The sequence below is a fragment of the Manacus vitellinus genome, unplaced genomic scaffold (genome assembly GCF_001715985.3).
Source record: "Manacus vitellinus isolate BGI_N305 unplaced genomic scaffold, ASM171598v3 scaffold_58_pilon, whole genome shotgun sequence".
Classification (NCBI taxonomy): Eukaryota; Metazoa; Chordata; class Aves; order Passeriformes; family Pipridae; genus Manacus; species Manacus vitellinus.
In genome coordinates, this window is record NW_021940671.1 from 1,683,841 (window position 1) to 1,703,935 (window position 20,095).

General features: G+C 38.9%; 1 protein-coding gene across 2 annotated transcripts in view; it reads left to right on the forward strand.

The window, feature by feature from the left end:
- The window catches only part of CIT (citron rho-interacting serine/threonine kinase), a 71,736-nt gene that overhangs the window by 24,253 nt on the left and 27,388 nt on the right, over positions 1-20,095 (forward strand). The window contains exons 12-23 of one of the 2 annotated variants that reach the window (XM_018081963.3): positions 301-420; positions 3,893-4,063; positions 4,328-4,387; positions 4,955-5,008; positions 6,147-6,287; positions 6,659-6,784; positions 9,733-9,828; positions 11,571-11,687; positions 12,094-12,203; positions 14,604-14,778; positions 16,156-16,353; positions 18,535-18,588. In XM_018081963.3, coding sequence (XP_017937452.1) covers positions 301-420; positions 3,893-4,063; positions 4,328-4,387; positions 4,955-5,008; positions 6,147-6,287; positions 6,659-6,784; positions 9,733-9,828; positions 11,571-11,687; positions 12,094-12,203; positions 14,604-14,778; positions 16,156-16,353; positions 18,535-18,588 — 1,422 coding nt within the window. The remainder of the gene's footprint in view (positions 1-300; positions 421-3,892; positions 4,064-4,327; positions 4,388-4,954; positions 5,009-6,146; positions 6,288-6,658; positions 6,785-9,732; positions 9,829-11,570; positions 11,688-12,093; positions 12,204-14,603; positions 14,779-16,155; positions 16,354-18,534; positions 18,589-20,095) is intronic. The other variant, XM_018081964.3, reaches the window with a different exon arrangement.

Here is a 20,095-nt window from a genome sequence, read left to right on the forward strand (position 1 = left end):
TCTGTGTTTGGTTTTTGTCTCTAAACCTGATGTGAGGAAGTAGATATTTGAACCAAGATTTGAGTAAACAATGTTTGTAAAAATGGGCTGCTTCTGTTCAGATAGGAGCAGCACTGGCCATGAATTTCATTAGAGTTCCATCACTGGTGCCTCAATTTTTCTTTTTTTAATTTTTTTTTTTATTATTATGATTTTGATGCCTCACTGCAGTCGAGGAGGCATTTGTGTAACTAAAGATCTTCATTATACAACCATTTGAAAAAACCAAAGACTGTGTATTGAACATTTTGCTTTCTGCAGAGCTTAAAGCGAAGCCTGGAGCAGGCACGGATGGAGGTGTCTCAGGAAGATGATAAGGCACTGCAGCTCCTTCATGATATCAGAGAGCAAAGCCGAAAACTGCAGGAGATCAAAGAACAGGTATTCCTGCTTCTTTGGGGAGCAGGGTGGCTGGCCACAAATAGGCATTCTTGGCATATGCTAGCTCTGGTGCCAGGATGACATTTGATGTTGGTAGGCTGGGATAACTCCCAATCTGTGTGTTTTCACATGGGTTCCTAAACAATATAGGAAGCAACAAAATTCCACTTGTGTATTTTGCAAGTAAGCACAGACTCCAAACTTCAGGTTTTTCTTTTCCTAGTCCTGTCTATAAAACTAGCTTAGGAGAAAGTTGCAATGCTTTACTAATATACTGCATTAGAAATGAGCTATCCATTTAAAATGGTTAAGGTATGCAAATTTCACAACAAGTTAATGAATCTTCACCTGGGAGGGAACTGAGCTAGCCTTTGTGTTGGTTTTTTTTCTTCTTTCTTATCTGGCCATTTAAAATGCTTAATAGTCTTTCAAAATAGAATGTATGTTGCCTAACTCTTCTTTTCCTAATTTAATCCATTTGCAAAGGAGAAATTAAAAATTTTTTTGTCCAAAATTCATTAATCCATATGGTTGTTCATAAGAAAAAAAAAAAGTCAAAATTAAATGAAAATATGCCCAAATTTGGACATTTTTAGGATTTAAAATTATTTACAAGACAAAATTAATTCAGTTTTATGAATTAACAGCAACATACTGCATTGAGGAAAAGAAATTGAAATTTGCTGTAGCATTCAAATAATTCTTTGCAACTATCTGTTGGTTTTCATCTTCAAAGCACTTTACAAATGGTAACTGACTCATTTCAAAGTGTTTGAGACAAGGAAGCCCAGAAACCTTGGTAATAATTCTCCAGACATAGGAAGCTCTTATGTAAAAAGTAATGAAATGCAACCTCAACCCTCTGGATGTATCAGGCCTCCATAGACTTCTCCTGCATTCTTCTGGGTGGTTGTTTTATGTAATACAAGGGATCTAAAGCTCCCTGCTCTCTGTTCTGGTGCTTTGCTTGAAAAGTTGCTTTAAATACTGAAATGTGGAACATTTTTGATGATTATAAACACCCGTAAATTCTTAGGCAGTACAGACACATGTAACAGAGGAAACATAATGCAAGTAATTTTTAATCAAATGCTTTGTCCCAGAATCTCTTAATTTGGCTTGTGAAGAATCACAAGGACATAAAAGTGCTGCTTAGGTCAACAAATGAATCTGTAATATCCTGCAGGCCTTCATATCTGGGGTGATCTTCTGAGCTTTCTGAAAGACAAGAGCAACAAAAAATGCTGAGATATTTGTGCTGACTCATATGAGCAGGTGGATCTTGGCCATTAACTTGGACCATGATTTTTAAGTCAGAGGGAACTGGGAGATGAGATGAAAGAGTTTTGCTGTTGAAAACCTGAAACCTGAGAGAGAACAAGTCAAATCAACAGCAAATCAGAACCTTCAAAAGTTAATACTCAGGCACATGGTATTTTCAGGGCAAGGCTGTAGGCTCAACTTGACCTCAGGTACTTGAATAGAAGAGCATGGTGGATTTGTGGGGTCTTTTGTTTGTTTGGGGTGTGTGTTTGGTTTTTGTTTTGTTTTGTTTTTTTTGTTTTAACTAAACCTGTGCTCTGGTTGTTACTTGATGAAGATCTGTATGAGCAGATGTACTTGCAACAGCTCAGAATCTGTATTTTTTGAGAGCCCCACTCATTTGTATGTACTGCCCTGATGTGATTTGCTTCAGGTACATGCCCTGAGCTTTGCCTGTCCACTAATATGCACTTAAGTATCTCTTGGTAGTTCTTAAACTCTGACCAGTGAATATCTGAGAGGTTTGTTCTGTGTTGCCTGGAGTGGTGTGGCCTGTTCCTCTGACCTAATCATGAGACTTATTCAAAGATAATCTTTCAAATGTGATGAAACAAGAAAACCTGAAATATCACTAACTATCTCTTCTTCTTCCTTCTTTTCTCCTTCCCCATTCTCCTCCCTTCCCAAACACTCATTGTCACAGTGGCAACTGTAGTCATATTTGTAATTCTTTGGTCAAGTGCTTGCTGATGTAAAAGCCCAGTATTTTAGGAAGTCTTAACAAATTGTATTTTCTGAGCAGGACATGTATTCCTTCAAACAGTTCTGCCTTTTTTATTCATAAATTTATTTGTATGAAAAGAATATTTGAGTTAATATATGCTTAGTTATTATCAAAAAGCTCTAATTCTTTCCAGCAAGAAAATAAGGTCATCCACAGGAGGCTAACTGGAAAGAGTAGGTGCCTGTCTTCCTTACAAACTGGAGAACCAATTTTGGGATTACAAAGCAAAGAGCCATTCTGCCAAAGGAGTAGGAAAGCAATTTGTTAAAGGCCCAGCTTCTTTAAATATCTGCATAAGCTCTCCTTGCTGCAGAGTCAGGGGCTGCCCCTGGGGTCAGTGTTCCTGCAGTCCCTCTGTAGCTGAAGGCAGTGCCTGTCTGGGGGAGCGATGACAAACCTGAGTCTGTCACGAGACAGTTCCTCTTCTGCATATGGGGGTAGTCAGGCCTATTGTAAGGTATTAAAATGGAAAGAAAGAGAGACTCCCCCACTGTCAGTCCTTCATAATCTTTGTTCCTAGCTCTTGATGTGCTTGTTTTCTGCTTGTTCTCAGCTTCATAAAAAATACTTTGGTTTTTGTTGTTTTTTTTTTTTCCTTTGCTTTAGAGTAATTTTATGAAATGTATACTTACAGGACTTAGTAAATGCTAAATAAACATGATTAAAATCTTTTTTCTCCAGTGAATATGTGAGAAGCAATCTCTTGAGCTAGTCTCAGTTTGAGTTCCCAGTGTCATTGAGATAGTCAATTCAAATTCTTTTCTTCTCCCATCTTCCCCATCCAAATGCCCTATCTTGTAGTCTCCTGCAAGGGGAATCTTTATTTCTGCCTATATAGAAAAATATCTTCCATGGGCAATGTGATTTATAGGTAGTTTTTCTAAGATGATATTTGATTTTAGGTTATCTCCCATGCAGAGCAATGTGATCCTTTTTAACTCTGTCAAGAGAAAATAGCTGATGGCACAGTGTGCTACCCCTCTGCTTCTCCTTCTTTCCTTTTACCCAAGCTGTGCAGATCTGTGATAACTGTCATGTTATCAGCCTGCGAAAATAGATCTTGAGGCAGCATCTGGGCATTTAGTAGACATCAACTCAAAGGCACATTTCTGTTTCAGAACTTAGAAATGTAAGTAATTTTTATCATTTGTGTGTAGATGTATCTATGTGTTCCTGCACTCTTAAAAAAGTCAGTGTTTTGACTTTATGAGGTATTGAGTTGAAAATGGCAGGACTCAAACCAGAACACCATTGATGTTATTTTGTTTAGTTTTTACTGTTTTATTTTGTACTTTACCTTTCTTCCACATCCTCTTAAACCCATCTCTTGCCTGTAATCAATATTCTGGGATCTGCTGCTCCAAGCGTTTCCCCTCTTGCCTCTAAAACGTAATACCTTCTCCTCCCCTTCCACCCCAACTACAGGAATATCAGGCTCAAGTCGAAGAAATGAGGTTGATGATGAATCAGTTGGAAGAGGATCTGATCTCAGCTCGCAGGCGCAGTGACCTCTACGAGTCAGAGTTGAGGGAGTCCCGACTGGCAGCTGAAGAATTCAAACGTAAAGCTGCCGAATGCCACAACAAATTGCAAAAGGTAGTTTAGGCTTCGTGGGAGACACAGGGCTGATGCTTTGCTTCAATTCCTAGTGCTGTTTGACACACTCACACATGAACTGGGGGGAGGGATCCTTCAAAGATTACTGTGGTTTGTACAACCAATGCAAAATGTTTTCCAGTTGTGCCCTCAAAATAGCGTGACTTCAACTTTGTGTAACTCCTAGTGTTTAAATACCACGACTGGATAGAAGCACAATGTGCTACAGCTTTTCCTGAGATTTTTATGTATTTTATACTTAAGTTACAGGTTAAAGATCAAGGAAAAAATGAAGCAGGAGAGTTGTATTGCAAATTGGAGAAGGTATGTTCACTTCGGTGTCCTGGAGTTTGCTTGCTGGGTCTTTCATATTATACATAGAAACCAAGAGTGCCTTTGGCTAGTCTGTGACATGCACGGCCTCTCAACCCTCCCTATTTCATCTCATTTCATTTTTTAAAATGTCTTTGTCTTGGTGTGATTCACTGTTCTTTCTGATTTGATATAAAGCTGTCTCTGGCTAACCTGTTCATAATGGATTGTGTTCAGAAGCCAGGCAAAGCCAGGCCTTTATGTGTCATCCTAGTTAGGAGTGAAATTGGAGATGCACAAGGGCTTTCTTTATTCATAAAGAACAGCAAATGAAAACCTAATAGAATTCTGAGTATTCTCACACTGAACAATCTATTTGGTGACCAAAATTTGACATCAGGCAGAAGTTAGCAAAGTGGGAATAGACTGGCCAAGGAGCATTTTGATGTGTTGGAATTTATAGGGAGAAACAAAGGTTTTTGGGAAGTCAATTAAAATAAATACAGTATCATCAGCAGAGAGCATTTTTTCCTTTTTGGTTTTATGACTGTTTCCCTCCATCTTTTTATTTAACTGCAGATCAATACAGAGCAGCAGGCCAAAATCCAGGAGCTGCAGGAAAAGCTGACAAAGGTAACATCTGGGTGGTGAAAGTGAATTTTCCACAAGACTTTCCAGTGAAACCTTAATGGAGAGGAGGGATGCACTTTGTTTTACCCTCAAAAATAGAATTAGTCATAGCATGGGGGATGATAAGGAAAGGGGGGTGGGAACTGGTATCTGAAATCACTGGTGTTTTCAATATGCTTTTGGCTCTTGAGACATGTCAACAGTGTTTATTTTTACAAATGAAGCTGAGTCAGAACTGGAGTAGTGTAGAGAAATTCTCATTTAATGGGTATGCCATGGGCAATGCACTGCTCCCCTGCTTCTGAAGACAGAGTTCAGCTGGTTTTAGCTCACTATTAAAATACATGTTGGACTTGGTTTAATTGCTTTAATTGCAAAGTCACTTAAGAGTTCAGTTATTCATAGTAAAAGTATTGAACAATAAGGATTCACAGCAGAATTATAAAACACCTTAACAATGTATGCTGAATAATATCTAATGTTTGCTGTCATGGTCAGTCATCACTGTAAGAACAGCCTTATTGGAATCTTTCAGCAGAAGAGAAAGGGGTTGTCATAATAATCCCCTGAGCAAGCTTTTCACACTTGGCACCTCCTGAGAGGGTTATTGTTCATGGAGGCCAAAACTATATAGAAACAGTACTTGTAATATTTCAAAACAATTGTGTTTTATCCCATTGTCTTCTCTCCCTGCATTGATGCTAAGGAATTATCTTTAGGCTGACAGGTTATTCTCTTGATCTTTTAGTAAGATTATTTTGTGAGTTATTTCCAAGAACTTGAGCTGAACTGGGGGGTAGACTTTACTGTCAAGATATAGAGTCAAGTAGAAACTTGCAGTATAGCAAGTTTCTGTATAGTAGAAAGTATAGCAAGTCTTCGATAAGACAAACCTGTGCATCTCCTGGATTTTAATTTTTTTGTGTGTGTGTGAAACAGAAATTAGAATTATGTAATTGAAGTTAGAATTTGGGTTCCCACACATGTTTGTGGTTGTCTTAATTTAGACAGTTAGGCCAAAGTTCTGTAGTGGATTTATTCAGAATGTTGACCATCTTGAGGTTATGAAGCTTTCACACACCAAATTTTTTGTGTGTGCTTTCCATGTAATACCTTTCTTTTCTTTTCTTTTGACCTTCAGGCTGTGAAAGCCAGCTCAGAGGCAACTGAGCTTCTGCAGAATATCCGTCAGGCAAAGGAGAGAGCTGAGAAGGAGTTGGAGAAACTGCAGAACAGAGAAGATTCTAATGAAAGCATGAAGAAGAAATTACTTGAAGCAGAGGTGAGTGGAGAGTGTCTATCTAAAGTAAATTAGTTATCGGGATGTGCATCAATTTAGGAACCCTCATCTGGATGACTCTGAACAATGGGTATTCCTGTAGTAACTCTTCAGGGGAAAGTGTTAGACATGAATCCATTTTTAATTAAAAAAGATACATTTCTTTGAAAAAAGCTGAGATTTTTTATTCTGAGTGAGGAGTCAATAAGGACATGTGGTTACCGAAGGGATTTGAGGCATGATGAGGATTTAAAATACAGAAGCCAACCATGTATATTGCCTGCTTCAGCCTAATTTTTTTCTAGAAACTGCTCCTTGCTTTGTGCTAGTGCAGAGTTGAATAGCCTAAATGGCAGCTCATAATTGCTCTGCAGGAACGACGCCATTCTCTGGAGAATCAAGTGAAGAGATTAGAGACTGTGGAACGACGAGAAAACCGCCTGAAAGAAGATATTCAAACTAAATCTCAACAGATTCAACAGATGGCAGAGAAAATTCTGGTGAGCAGAGGTGAAAATGAAACTTCCAGCGTGAGAGTTTGTAAGAAAGGGGGAGGAAAGAATCAGAAGAAGTAGAATTGCATCGAATAAGGTGGGAATTGTTGAATAAGGGGATTTATTTCTTGTATCAGTCATCCTGGAGAAAGCTTAAGGACTCAAACTCTCCTTGCACCTGTAGTTACAAACTCACTCCTGTACTTTTAGTCTTAATACTTCTTCAAAATTGTAGTTGTCTCAGGGCGAGCACTCTTAAGTCAACATAGTAATATTTAAATTATTTTACCTAGTGATTGTTTCAGAAGTAAAATATTCTCAGGACAAGATACTACGACAACAAAACCATTAATATCTATCTTTTAAACTAAATTGTAGAGGAATTTAGAGGTCAGATCTATTTGAAATGCTTATGTTTTGAAGCAGGGAGAAATTAGTCATCTAAACTATTCATCTCCAAAGATAATATTTGTCAGGAAACCATTTTCACCCACATGTTTCTCTGTTGGCAATTTATTGTTTCTCTCCTGCTTAAACCTATTAAATCTTTATAGTAAGTTAGTATGTCAGTCTCCAGTGAACCAAGCAGAGGGTGTTTCTAATACTTTTGCTTCCCTGGGACAGGAAGCATAATTTTACAGTGGAATAATTAAATTTACTTTGCGTTCCTCATGAGCTCTCTTTGTGTGTTGCCAATATGACAAGGGAAAAAAGGATGGCATTTTATTGGTAGTAATCCTGAGCAGAGACACACCTGAGGAAGGCCAAATGGAAATGTATAAATAAGCATATTTAGAGTCACCAGATGACCCAGGCTTGTTCTGGGGATGTAGACTTTAACACCAGAATACCTGATTGCTGTCAAAAAAAGGTAGAATCGGTTCTTTAGTAGTGCTGTGCCTTTCAAATTGTTTTGATAGCACGAGTGCATGGTAAGTGGGAGACTATGCTGGGCACAGAGCCAATTTTATGTTTAGAAATAGTGTAAAACTTTGAATTGTTTCATAAGCCTCCTGTGTATATTTGGGAATTGTTCCTTGGTTTTGATTACGTTCTCTGTGGAGGAGAAACTGGAAGGGAATGCAGAAATATCGAGTAATTGTTTTACACCAGGGGATATGTTTAGCTCTTCTTATAGATAGTTTCCATGGAGTTCTGACACAGTGTTGGGGAGGCACAAAAGTATTTTATGAAAAAGTCAAACAGGTGTTGAAGAAATATTCCTACAGTCTTTCCTAGTCCCTTGCAACTCTGACCTGGGAGCCCAGGGTACTGGTGTTCTTCTTTCTGTACTCCTACCCTGGACCTCCCCTCGAGCTGATCTTTTCAAACACTTGACTTTTCCTGGTATAGAAAGTATAGAAAGGTAAGAAGGGAGTTGAAGATGCAGAGTTGCATAGAGTAAGGTGGATATTGCTGAATAAAGGCATTGTTTTCACATACACTCATGTAGCAGTATCAGAGAAGTACCAGCTCATCTGCCTGTAAGAATTGAATAAGAAGCAAGAAACAAGTCAGAGAAGATACTTATTACTGTCTGAACGTGTAGATCAATGCTGTGATGCCAAACACAAAGTCAGTGCTACATAGAGAATAGTGAGTGAGAACTGGAATGGTAAGAGATTTACCTTTTTGAGCCCACTCTGGCTGTTAAGTGCCACTGCAGGAACTGGTGAAGCTTCTGCCACAGTATGAGCAGTCTGATGCTGGTGGCTTTGAAGCTGCTGCTGATCTGGTTGTCTGATTCTCTGCCAGGCCCTGAAACGTGTGGGCTTCTGGGGGAGGTGAGTTGTCCCTCTTGTTGCTGGGAGACATATTTCAATTGCAAAAAGCAGCAATCTCCATTCCGTGCAGAAGTGTCGGGACTAGGCACTGGAGATGACCTACTTTTGGTGAACCTCCTCTTTGATTCTCACTTCTGGAAAAAGAGGTCTATGGCAAATTACTGCAAAAAAAAGTCATATCTTTTTAAGATGAGGAAGATCAGAAAAGAGACTATGAAATTAATATGAAAAGTGCTAAAGTACACACATATATCAGGAAATTTTTCTGTGCTATGCAGTAATGAAGGCAGACAGGAGACCTGGATGCAGCCCAACACCTCAACTTGTCTATGCAAGAGTCAAGCCAGTGGTAGTGAATGACAGACCTGGAGCTGCTCTTGTTCCAGGGAAATTGTTGGAGTGGCAAATACAACAATGAATGAGCATGAAGTTGTAAGCCCAGCTCCTGTGAGGTGTCCTGTTGAAAGCTGATTATAGATATACCCCAAATAACATAGTCAGACAGCAGAAAGAGCTGATTTCTGAGTTACAAATGGCTTAAATCCTTGCTGTGCACGGCTGAAACTATCTTATGTGAAACAAAGAGGTTAAAAACATTCTGGCATGTTCCACCACGTCTTGCATCCTGCACTTTTCATTTTCCAAGCAATTTATAAATAGTTTTTCTGACAACATTTGTCTGAGGAATATAGCAAAGTAAATGCTATTCCCACTCTGAATGCAGAATGAAAAGCATTGACAGCAGTAGCCCCTTATTGAGGTTTTCTGTGAGAAAACAAGTGAGAGACCTTGGTAAAAATAGATCTGAACTTCCTGTGATGCCACTGCAGCTATAAAATGTTTATAACTGTGTGTTTTCACCAAATGTCCTTGGCCTATCTTTGAGAATATTTTACTGGGAAATGGAGATTCTTACCATGGAAGCAGAAATCTTTGTCCTTAGCAGTGGACCTGCACTGCAGTAGATGGGTCAGCAGCAATATGCAGAGCTTAAAGGAGAAAATGTGCAGTTCTCATAAGGTTTTGTTTAACATGACAGCCCTGGTCTTGGGGTTTTTATAGTGTGAAGTCTTAAAAAAGAGAATGAATGAGTGTTTGATACCTGTGTAACACATACACACAGCACCTACTATTTCTTTGTGTCTGAATATGAATCTCTGCTGCTTTCAGGAGCTGGAGGAGAAGCATCGTGAGGCTCAGATCGCAGCACAACACCTGGAGCTGCAGCTGAAACAGAAGGAACAATTCTATGAGGAAAAACTCAAAGTAAAAATATCTTATCTTCCTACAAGCTTTTGTGGGTAGAAGGAGTTCAGGGAAAAACAGTTGCCTTTAGGCTCTGATTGTTTAGTCTTAGGAGTAGCCTTCTTGCTCCCCCCTATTCAATGTGCAGGGAGCTTAGTGGGATCTCAATTAGTTTTTCTCCAGGTCCCTGCCATTGTACCTTACCTGTCTGTAGCACTGCATTAGGACAGCTGGGATTGGGAGTCAGAACTACAGGGAGGCAGTTGGTGATTGTAATTTGACTGTTGCTGACTCAATGATACTTAGTGCTGTTAGATCTCACACCCTGAAGAAGCTTTCAGTTCCTACTGGTGATTTTCTGTGAGTGTTCACTCAGCCTACCTGCAAGTTTTAAATGCAGCAAATACTGGAGCGTTTCTGAAATTCCATCCTCTTGGAGCTGTAACATCTGCCAAGAAGCCACAGAAACCACCCACTTTGTTTTTGTCTTTTCCAGGGTAGCATTAACAAACAGAAATAGAATCATAGACACCATCTAAAATTAGGAAAAACAAGCTGGGAAATAGGAATATATGCACTGGCTATGGTTTTTTCTAAAGAGCTTACAGTATGACAGGCAGTAAATACATTTTGTAAGGATCTTTGCTAAATCAGGTTATTCTTAGTAGAAACAATCTTTATCTGGTACATTTATCTAGGACCTTAATTCTACATTTTGGCTTAAATGTGAGAGGACATAATATTTGAGAGGAGAGAAGAAATTTCTGTGGGAGAAATATGAAGGAAAAAAAGAGAAGTAAAGATTTGTTGGCAGATCAGAGCATCTGGTAATCAGCAATGAGAGGAGAGTGATTGATAGAAAGCAGGAAGATCAGCTGTAGATGTTGGGAAAGGAGAAGTGGTGATATAAAAGCTGGAAAAGAGGATAGGCATTGGAAAATGAATAAAAAGAAAAAGAGAACCAGTGTATTATGGGGACCTATGTTAGAGGCTTTAGGAGGAGAAATCAGGAAACCAGATGAAAAAGGTTCAAAGGGATGAAAGAGAACATGGGGTTTTTGTAATTGGAACAGTAAAAAATATCCTGTGGTGAGCAGAATTTGTGCCTTCAAAAATTTCTTTGAAGGGAGGGACCTTTAGTTAACAACTGATTTAGAGCTCTGGACATGCATACATGACATGCATTTTTTAAAAAAGTGTAGCAATTGATTACTTTAGTCCTGTCCCTGATGACAGGTATTTGTGTCACAAAAATAAGTTTTTTACTTAGCTGTTAGATTTGGTGTCTCTGACTGGAAGAATTCATGTGGTTCTCAGTTGCCTTTCTCATCCACACTTATGGAACTCACAGATTCCTTCTGAACCATATTGGTAGGGCAGCCAAAGGATGGGCACTTTCTTACTTCCCCTATTGTACATATTTTGGAGTAGAGAGTTTTTCTGGGTTTTTTTGCATTAGTCTGGAACTGTTCTTGACCAGAGTTTATATGACTTAAAGTAATAATTTTAAAAAATCTGTACTGTCTCCATGTCTATAAAATTCCATCATCAAGTTCAGTCTTCAACGATAATTGAGCGAATGCTTTTTTCTGGAGTTTGCTCTTCCATGGATTTCATGCAATTGCACCCTGGGTTTAGTTTTGCTTGAGATATGATCAACTGCTTAAAAAATAAATTTCTGTCTATCTTCATGATTTTCTTTCTGCTTGCCCTTTGCCCAGTGAAACAGATATAATTTAGACAAAAGAAATGTCTTCATTTAGGTGTTGGAAAATCAGATGAAGAAAGATCTTGCAGATAAGGAAGCACTTGAGAATATGCTCAGAAGACATGAAGAAGAAGCACGTGAAAAATGTAAAGTCCTGGCTGAGCAGAAGGCGGTATGTGGTGTTGAATTGGAAATCAAAGCAGTTGAAGAGTAGCTTTCTGACACTGATTTCAAGCAAGATAATCTTGTTTGAGGTTTTGTAGAGCTGCTGAGCTGCTTTGAAGGAAATTCGTTGATTAATGCTAATTTTAAAAGACATGATTTTTTAATGCAGCGTATCTTCAAGAATATATCCTTAAAATTAGCCATGCAGCTTGTTGTGTACCCCTCATTTGGATAATATAATGGTTACTTTTCTTCCTAATATTAAAGCAGCAAAAAGCAGTTATAAATAGCTCCAGGAATTGCATCTTTGATGCTCTTCTGGCCATTCGTGCAGTCTTCTTTTAGTTCTTCTTGTTTCTAGAAAAAGCTCAGACTTCTTATAAACTTTATTTTTATGATCACTTGTGTTTCAGATGATCAATGCAATGGACTCGAAGATCAGGTCACTGGAACAGAGAATTGTGGAGTTGTCTGAGGCCAACAAACTGGCAGCAAACAGCAGCCTCTTTACCCAGAGGAACATGTAAGTGTGGCAGCTGCAGTCACTGCTGAACAGGTCTCAGGAAGATGACCTCAAGGTCTTTTCCAATCTAAATGATTCTCTGATTCTCACTGTAAAAGTGGCTCTTTCTTGCAGGCCTGCTGTGCTCCCTGCTTGTTTTTCAGTGATATGCTTTCAAAAACGTGCTTGTTCTTCACATACGTGTGGCTCACTGTGTATTTTGTGTTTCCTCAAACATGACTGGGAAAATTGGTTTGTGTTACAGTGAGTGTTTACTTTGGAGCCTTTCCTGAGGCAGATGATTTGTGCTGGTTTGCCAAACATGTTAAATGAATACTAGTAATTTTAATATCCAAAATACCCCTGGAGAAGCATATATTCCATTTTTGAACATAAATATTGCTAATAGATTTTATATTTTCCCTGGTTCTTGTGACACATGGTGTTGAAATTGAAAACTTTAAATACCTTTCATTCACAGACATCCCATCCTGCGTGGATTATTTGATACCTCCTGCAGGGCAAAGCTAAAGCAGTTTGTGCCCTTACTGAGTTCAGAGATCCACCAACTTTGGCTTTTTGCACACAGGTTTTCTGTGCCCATCAGCTGCTGGATGCAATGTCAGGTGGTGCCCTTGTGGGAAGCACTTGGATAGATTCCCCTATAATATTGAATAGAATCAGACAGGGATGAGTTTTGGCAAAGTGCTGCCTTGGTTTTATTCCTTTCCAGTGCTGATTATGCCTCCAGATATGTAATGGCTCCAGTTTTCATTGTATTTCAAATATCTGGCAAGTTATTTTAGCCTGACCAGCCAAAAATATTGACAGAAATAACTGAGGAATTAAATTGCGTTGCTTTATGCTCCAGATGACCTCTAGTTAATCACCCAGGAAGTTTGTTGAGGCAACAGAAGCCATAATTTACCTTCAATCTGAAATAAAACATAAATGTTTTCCCAACATGTACCTGGGAAGCCTTTGGAAGATGAAGTGTCACAGTCATTGGTCTGACTGAGTGTAAGAACTTAGCTGAGCTGGATGCACCCTCTGAAAGCAGTACACTTAACTGAAGAGCCATAAAAACCAAGGAAAACATATAATAACATTTTAACATATGACTTAGAATAGATTATTGAGAGACATATTGTCAAGTGATGTAACTTTGCAGGATTGGTAGAAGATAGGACAGAATTAGCAACATTTTGAGAGAAAATTGCTTTATTATGCATGCAGATAGTTAATGATTTTGTGCTTGTTTTGTGAATTGGGCTGGTGAAAATGCATAAATTGTTGTTGGACTGCATTTTGAATGCACAAAAGCTGCAGCTAATCTGAGCATTTATCAAGAGGAGAACTAGTGATTAAACCCTTCAGAGGAGAGGGGAGCTCTGCAAGCTCTTGTTCCAGCAGTATCTGAGGAAACCAATGATTATCAGGTTCCTGAGAAGATAGCCCAGTAAACAGTAGGAAATGAAATAACACCATTTGACAGTTCTGGCTGACAATACTCTGTAGAGGTAAATTAAAAAGAGAGGAAAGGTGAAAGGGTGGTTTTGCTTGCAATGCACAGAAATGTGAGTCAGAAGACTAAAGTTCTATTTTTAGTTTTGTTAAGTCTTCCTATTTGATCTTGGGCAACCCACATAATTTCTCTGGGATAGGATTAATAACAGCTTATCTCACAGTGAACTTCTTAAAATATTAATTCATTAATATATGGAGAGCTTTGTGAGGCTTCTAAGTAGAAAGCACACTATGAGGCAGAATTTTCCAGTGCATGATAACATGATTCCAGGAATTGTAAATAATGTAGAAAGACCTTTTTTTTTTTTGAGGGTATGCATTTCAAATGGTAATAGTTAATCATTGCCAGCTCTCAAAATTCTTATGAACACAAGTAATTGCTTTTGTTCACTTTGTAGATTAAGAATTTGATCAAAGACAACAAAACTTCACATCAGTGTAGGTCAAGTTCTAGATCCATTACAACTTAAAAAAGACCACAACAAACAACCCCAAACACACTACCCCCTGTCCTGCAGCATCTCATTCCTCTTATCTCATGGAAATACATTGTGAGAAAGCAACTCTTCTTAGCATTTGTGTTTCCTGCATAGAAAAGCACGTAACAAGGAACTGAAGAAATGAGGAGAATGAGCTGTAGCTCAAATATTGTTGTAGATTACCCTGTACAAGATCCATTTGTCTGTGCAACTTGCAAACATGGCTTTTTAGTGCTCTGGGCATATGTTGGTGAATACACTAGTATTTTTTATGTTTAGTTGGGATGTAGAATTTAAGCTATGAACTGAACTGTTCTACTTAACAGGAAACTTGGGTTCTTCCTTATTTCACCCCAGTGAAAGGACATATGTTGGGGACATTTTGGGTTTGTCACTTGTGCCTTTCTCCCATCAGGAAAGCCCAAGAGGAGATGATTTCAGAGCTCAGGCAACAGAAGTTCTACTTGGAAACACAAGCTGGAAAGTTAGAGGCCCAGAATCGAAAATTAGAAGAACAATTGGAAAAGATGAGTCACCAAGATCACACTGACAAGAACCGCCTGCTGGAGCTGGAGACACGGCTGAGAGAGGTGAAAACGTGGCTTCAGTCCCTCCCAGCAAACTTTCTTGAATGCATCCCATTTTGAGTAATGTAGTGAGAACTAGAATTAAGTTGTTTTAGTGGTATTTGAAAGTGTGCTAATTTAGTTTGGTCTAACAGTACTTTTTTTTTTCCCCCCTAGTAGTAAAAAAAAAAAAAATAAAAAATTGCTCATTAGAAGGAGAGAAAAGTAGTTATTAAGAATTTGTCATTCTGAATATGAGATTTCAGATCATCTTGCTTTCTCAGAATCTTATTTATGTGATTTTTTTTCTACAATATCCTTATAGTATTGTCTGGGTAGAGAATAAAAGCTCAGCTATGTACAATGATCAGATTAACCATAGCCTTAGAGTCTACAGCAGAGAAAGCAAAGGACACAGCAGAACTGCTGTAAGAAACAGGAGACCTGTTGCTTCACACACTTTTTTTTTGAGGTTTTTTGGAAAGAAAACCTACAGTAATATGAAAATATAAATTTTTAAAGATCTGTGAGCTGTGCCTCATTTTTAGTTTTGTATCAACTAGTTTGGATCCACTTCTGATCTTCTTTTACCTTCTCCAGTCTCTACTAATTTTTAGCTAAGACTAAAATCTTGCCTTTAGCTAAAGGGGTTGGAAAACCATGTCCTTGTTTGACCAGAAGCTGGTTGGGACCAGTGTAAGATTTCTGACAGGCTTGTCATGCATCTCCAGCACAACAGACAGATTCCCTTGGGATAACAGACAGCTTGAAGAAGGTGCTAAAGTTTGGAATTGATTTTGAGCATCTGAAATCTGTTCTGCTGGTGGTTCATTTCTTATCCATGAAATGACATGTTTATCCCTGAGTATGTTGCAAGAAAACCTTCATCAGAAGCCACTCAGGTAAACCCAGAGCCAGATGATCTGGTGGCTTTCTTTAAAAGGATTCTGAAGGGAAGATGAAATATGAAAGTCAATTGCAAAATGTATATAACATTTACATAAGAATAAATATTAATATGGACATTTATGCCTAGAGCTTCCCAAGTAAAGATTTTTAAAGACTCAGTTTCAGTGTAGAAAGTTCATCACAAACTTCTTCAACTTTTTGTATCAACATTTGATATGTGAAGTTCGAGTTACAGCTGCAACTATTCTTGTTTTCTTATTGTCTTGTTGTTTCAAAATGGCAGGTTGCTTTTTACCTCTTTCCAAGCAAACCAGTAGTTTTTAGGGAGTAGACAAAGCTGCATCCTTGACTTTTCAGTAACTGAAACAATCTGTAAGGACGTGATTTTTGGGACAGACATGGCAATGGCATCTTAAAGCAAGGTCTGAAATGAGATTGCATTGCCTGTCTCTTGTTTGTTAGTAACTTGTATTCTACTTTTTCTTTCTTCAGGTTAGTCTGGAGCATGAAGAACAAAAGCTGGAGCTCAAGAGGCAGCTGACAGAGCTGCAGCTGACCCTGCAGGAGCGGGAATCTCAGATCACTGGGCTGCAGGCGGCACGGACAGCCCTGGAGAACCAGCTCCGCGAGGCCAAAACCGAGCTGGAGGAGACAACAGCTGAGGCAGAGGAAGAGATCCAAGCCCTCACGGTGAGCCCTGAAATCTCTGCTACATACAGATAAGAATTATGGAGGTGCATGTTTCATAGAGGGGTTTAAATTAACTTATAGTGTTAAATTTTTAATTTTCAGAATTGGATATGAGTTGTGCCTTGTGTTGATAGAAGCAGGGATGGCTAAAATGCCAAGTTATATCTTTAACCACATGAATACTTCTTAGTAATGGTTCATTGCTGCCAAAACTGATTGATGGCTTGTAGGAGCTTTATTGCTTTTGTGTTGAGGTGAAGGTTGCATCTAAAATTGGTATTTTTAGGAGCTTTACTCTGTGATATACTTATTTAAATGATAGCTCGTGAGTTTAGAAGTACTGGATGATCATAAATGTTTTGATTATTTTTTTCCTATCAGTTACCCTGCTTTGAGGAGGCTTATTCAGGGGGGGAGAAAAACCCCACCAAATTCCTAGGAAAGAGTGTTCTTAGCACATAATGCTTGTTTCATTAGAAATTGTCACATGTGTCTTGCAGTCTCTGGTGAGGTGTGTGAATGATAGAAAGGAAAAAAGAAAAGTTCAAGTCTTGCCACCCTCTTCCACCCCAGCCCCCTGTAAATGGAATTCTAGATTATATGTTGCTGGTTGCTGTCTCTTGAGTACAAAAGCATGCTTTCAAACTTTTGATTCTAAGAAATATTTCCATCACAAAAGATTCCCGGGGTTGTGGGGTAGAGAGTGGAGATGACCTGCTACCAGCTAAACCCCCTTGTGCAGCAGCCTTTAATGACCTTCAAATCCTGTTATTTGGAAGTGTTGAAAATGTGCATTCTTGTGCTCCAGTGGCATTTAATCAAAGAACTGTTCCAAGTATTCCTGCCATTGCTGTTTTTTGGAAGGGGTGGTGGGCTCAGCTGACGTGGGTGCTGGAATTATGCTGATGCTTTGGGAGCTGAATGGGAGAACCATTCCCTCAGTTCTGAAGTGGGCACAAGCTGGGCAAGTGCAGCAACAGCATCGAGGCCTAAGAATAACTGAATAGAACACGGCATCGGGTTCTTTTCTGCTCAAAACTGAGGCAGTCCCCTCCCAGCTGAAAGCTTTGCATAACAACTGATATCACTGCCAGTGGGCTGGTGATGTGCTTGATATCTTTACCCAACAGTCAAACAGATGAATATTCATGACCTGTGTTCACTCAGTCATTGCTTCAGTTAATTTGGCAGAATGGTGGTGCTCTTGGAGCAGCTGCTGTGAGACAGTCCAGTTCGGTGGGCTGGGGAGTATTCCTGTCATGGATTTTTTTATATACTTCTTTTTTTTTTATTTTTCACCTTGCCCGTGGTGGTAAGATAGCTTTTTAGCTCTCATGTTTGACTTCTGCTGAACAGTTTTTTCCTGTTTAGTCTCTTGGCTCTAAGGGAAATGTTCTGAATGAAGAAAGGTGGCTGGATGTGCTCGTGCACTAACCTTTACACAGGTTACCTTTAGCACATGACATTAGACACTTTTTAAATCCCTTTCATGAATTTTGAGAGAGGCCATGAGGCTGAAACAAGAACTTTTTGCTTTGTCATGCTTTGCTTGTAAATTAGGGGGTAAAATGGTGCATGCAATCCTGCATTCTTTAAAAAAAGTGTTTGCACTTTTCCATGCTTTGGATGCTGTCTTCCAAAGAATTGATTATTGTGTTTTATCACTGCTTTTTAGAGAGGCTCGGGATTTAAAAGGGACTTTGTGGTAGGATTCAGGTAGATTGGCAGAGCTGTTTGGGATGGCTTGCATACTGTATCATTATAGCTTTTCTTTGCAAGCATTAAATTGTATGCAGTATTTATTTTCTATGAAATACCAATCTGGATATGGAAGTAAAACCAGCTCAAATTATAATGTCAAGAATGTACAAACTTAAAATGGGATCAACAAGTCTTCTGCTGACCACTTCAGAAGGAACCTGTTGTTACATAATTCCATTCTTGAGTTTGTACATTTTTCTAAAGCAGTTCAGGACTGGGAGCCATAAGTGTATTTTGATTGAGTAGGATGTGACTTTTGCTAATCAGTTCTTTGCCACTGCAAAGTGCTTTCATACCCTGCAGCATCTGCCTTCCAAACTTTGCTTGCTGGTAGATTGTTCTGCAGTTTGTTTAGCAACAGCTGTTGGATTCGAATTCTAATGTATGAAAAATTGATGATTAACTTCTTACCTCCTTTAGGCACATAGAGATGAAATCCAGCGTAAATTTGAAGCCCTTCGTAATAGCTGCACAGTGAGTATTAAATACAGATCATTGAATTATTTTGAAATTAAGGATAATGAAACAAACAATTTCCTCCTTTAATCCTTGATGACACTAGTTCCTAATGTGGACTTCTGGCTTCAAGGTGTTAGTAGGACCTGGATGGATTGGATTTGATTTCTTTTAGGTTTCAGGTAAACCTCAATTTTGAGGTTTTAGTCTGATCATGAAATTGATACTATTCTTCTTTTTTGGAGAAGAAAGTAAATTAAAATATCTCATTGCAGTGCAGCTAATAAGAATGGTGTAGCAGCTGCAAAAAATGACTGTAGGTGCAGATCTTTTCTGCTCACAAGAAGAAAAGATCTACCTGTCCAAATCCTGAGCTGCATTGTAGATCTAGGCCAGAGTGGGTTTTAAGGAGGATTTTGACACTATTTGAAGAGGCAAGGAGTGTTAAGGTTCTAAATAACACGTTGACATGTAGTTGCCTGCTCAAAGTGCAGAGAGGACTCCAGGATCTGAATTTTCACCTTGAGATCTTTGACATGTTTTCGGATTCATTTCATCAGTCCAGGACAGATGTCCAAGGGCTTTGTCTATCCACAGGGATTCTTGAGGTTTAACAATCTTCACACTTGTTTATGATGGTTGATAAGAGGGCATCTGCCTTCCAATGACATGAATTACAGAAGTGTTGGATGAGCACCACAGTCCTCTGGATCAGCAGCGATTGCTGATCCCTCTGGGCTTTTTCTCCTTCTCCACCTTGTAAGCAGGGCTTAATCCTGGGATTTTTTATCTTGATTGTTTCCCTACTACCAGTGATTTCTTCAAATTCAGTTTTTCATGCTGTTGGACTTAGTATCTGTACAAGTTTCCATCTTCCAAGAATACCTTTTCAAGAGGAGAGTCATTCTGTTTTCCTCACTCTTTAGCACTTAAGCAAGGGCATTCTTCTGTTCATAAAATATCCAGAGATGAAGAAATCCTGCACAAGAATCTTTACTTTTTGTTCCCTTCTTCATTTTCTTAGATTGATCCTCTAGCTCCATGTGTGTCATCACATATCTTACATCCATAGCTCTCTTCTCTTGTTCTATACCTTGCCCTTCATTCAGAACTGCAGCTTTCTATGCAAACACTTCTGTGATCTCCATGGAGGCAAAAACCAGATGTGGAAGCAGTGGCTTCTGTTCTCTGCAGGGTTGGCTACCTTGCAGAGTCTGTAACTCATTATCCAGTAACACTTTGTCTCTAAGTGTGGTGAACAAGCTCCAGCAGTAAAGAGTGACCCATAACATTTCCAGAATGTCGAGAGCTTCAAAGGTTCTGCATCAAAGGATTTGTAAAAGTGTTGTGCATTGTCAGGCCCTTCAGTGGGATAAGTGGGATCAGACATCTTCATCAATAAGAAATTAATTAAATAGTTCCTAAATGAATAATACATGCTCATCATACATTCTCTTTCCAGCCCAGGAGAATGCCATGTATAATTTAATTGACCATGGACAGAAACTTTCCTGTTCTGTGTTAT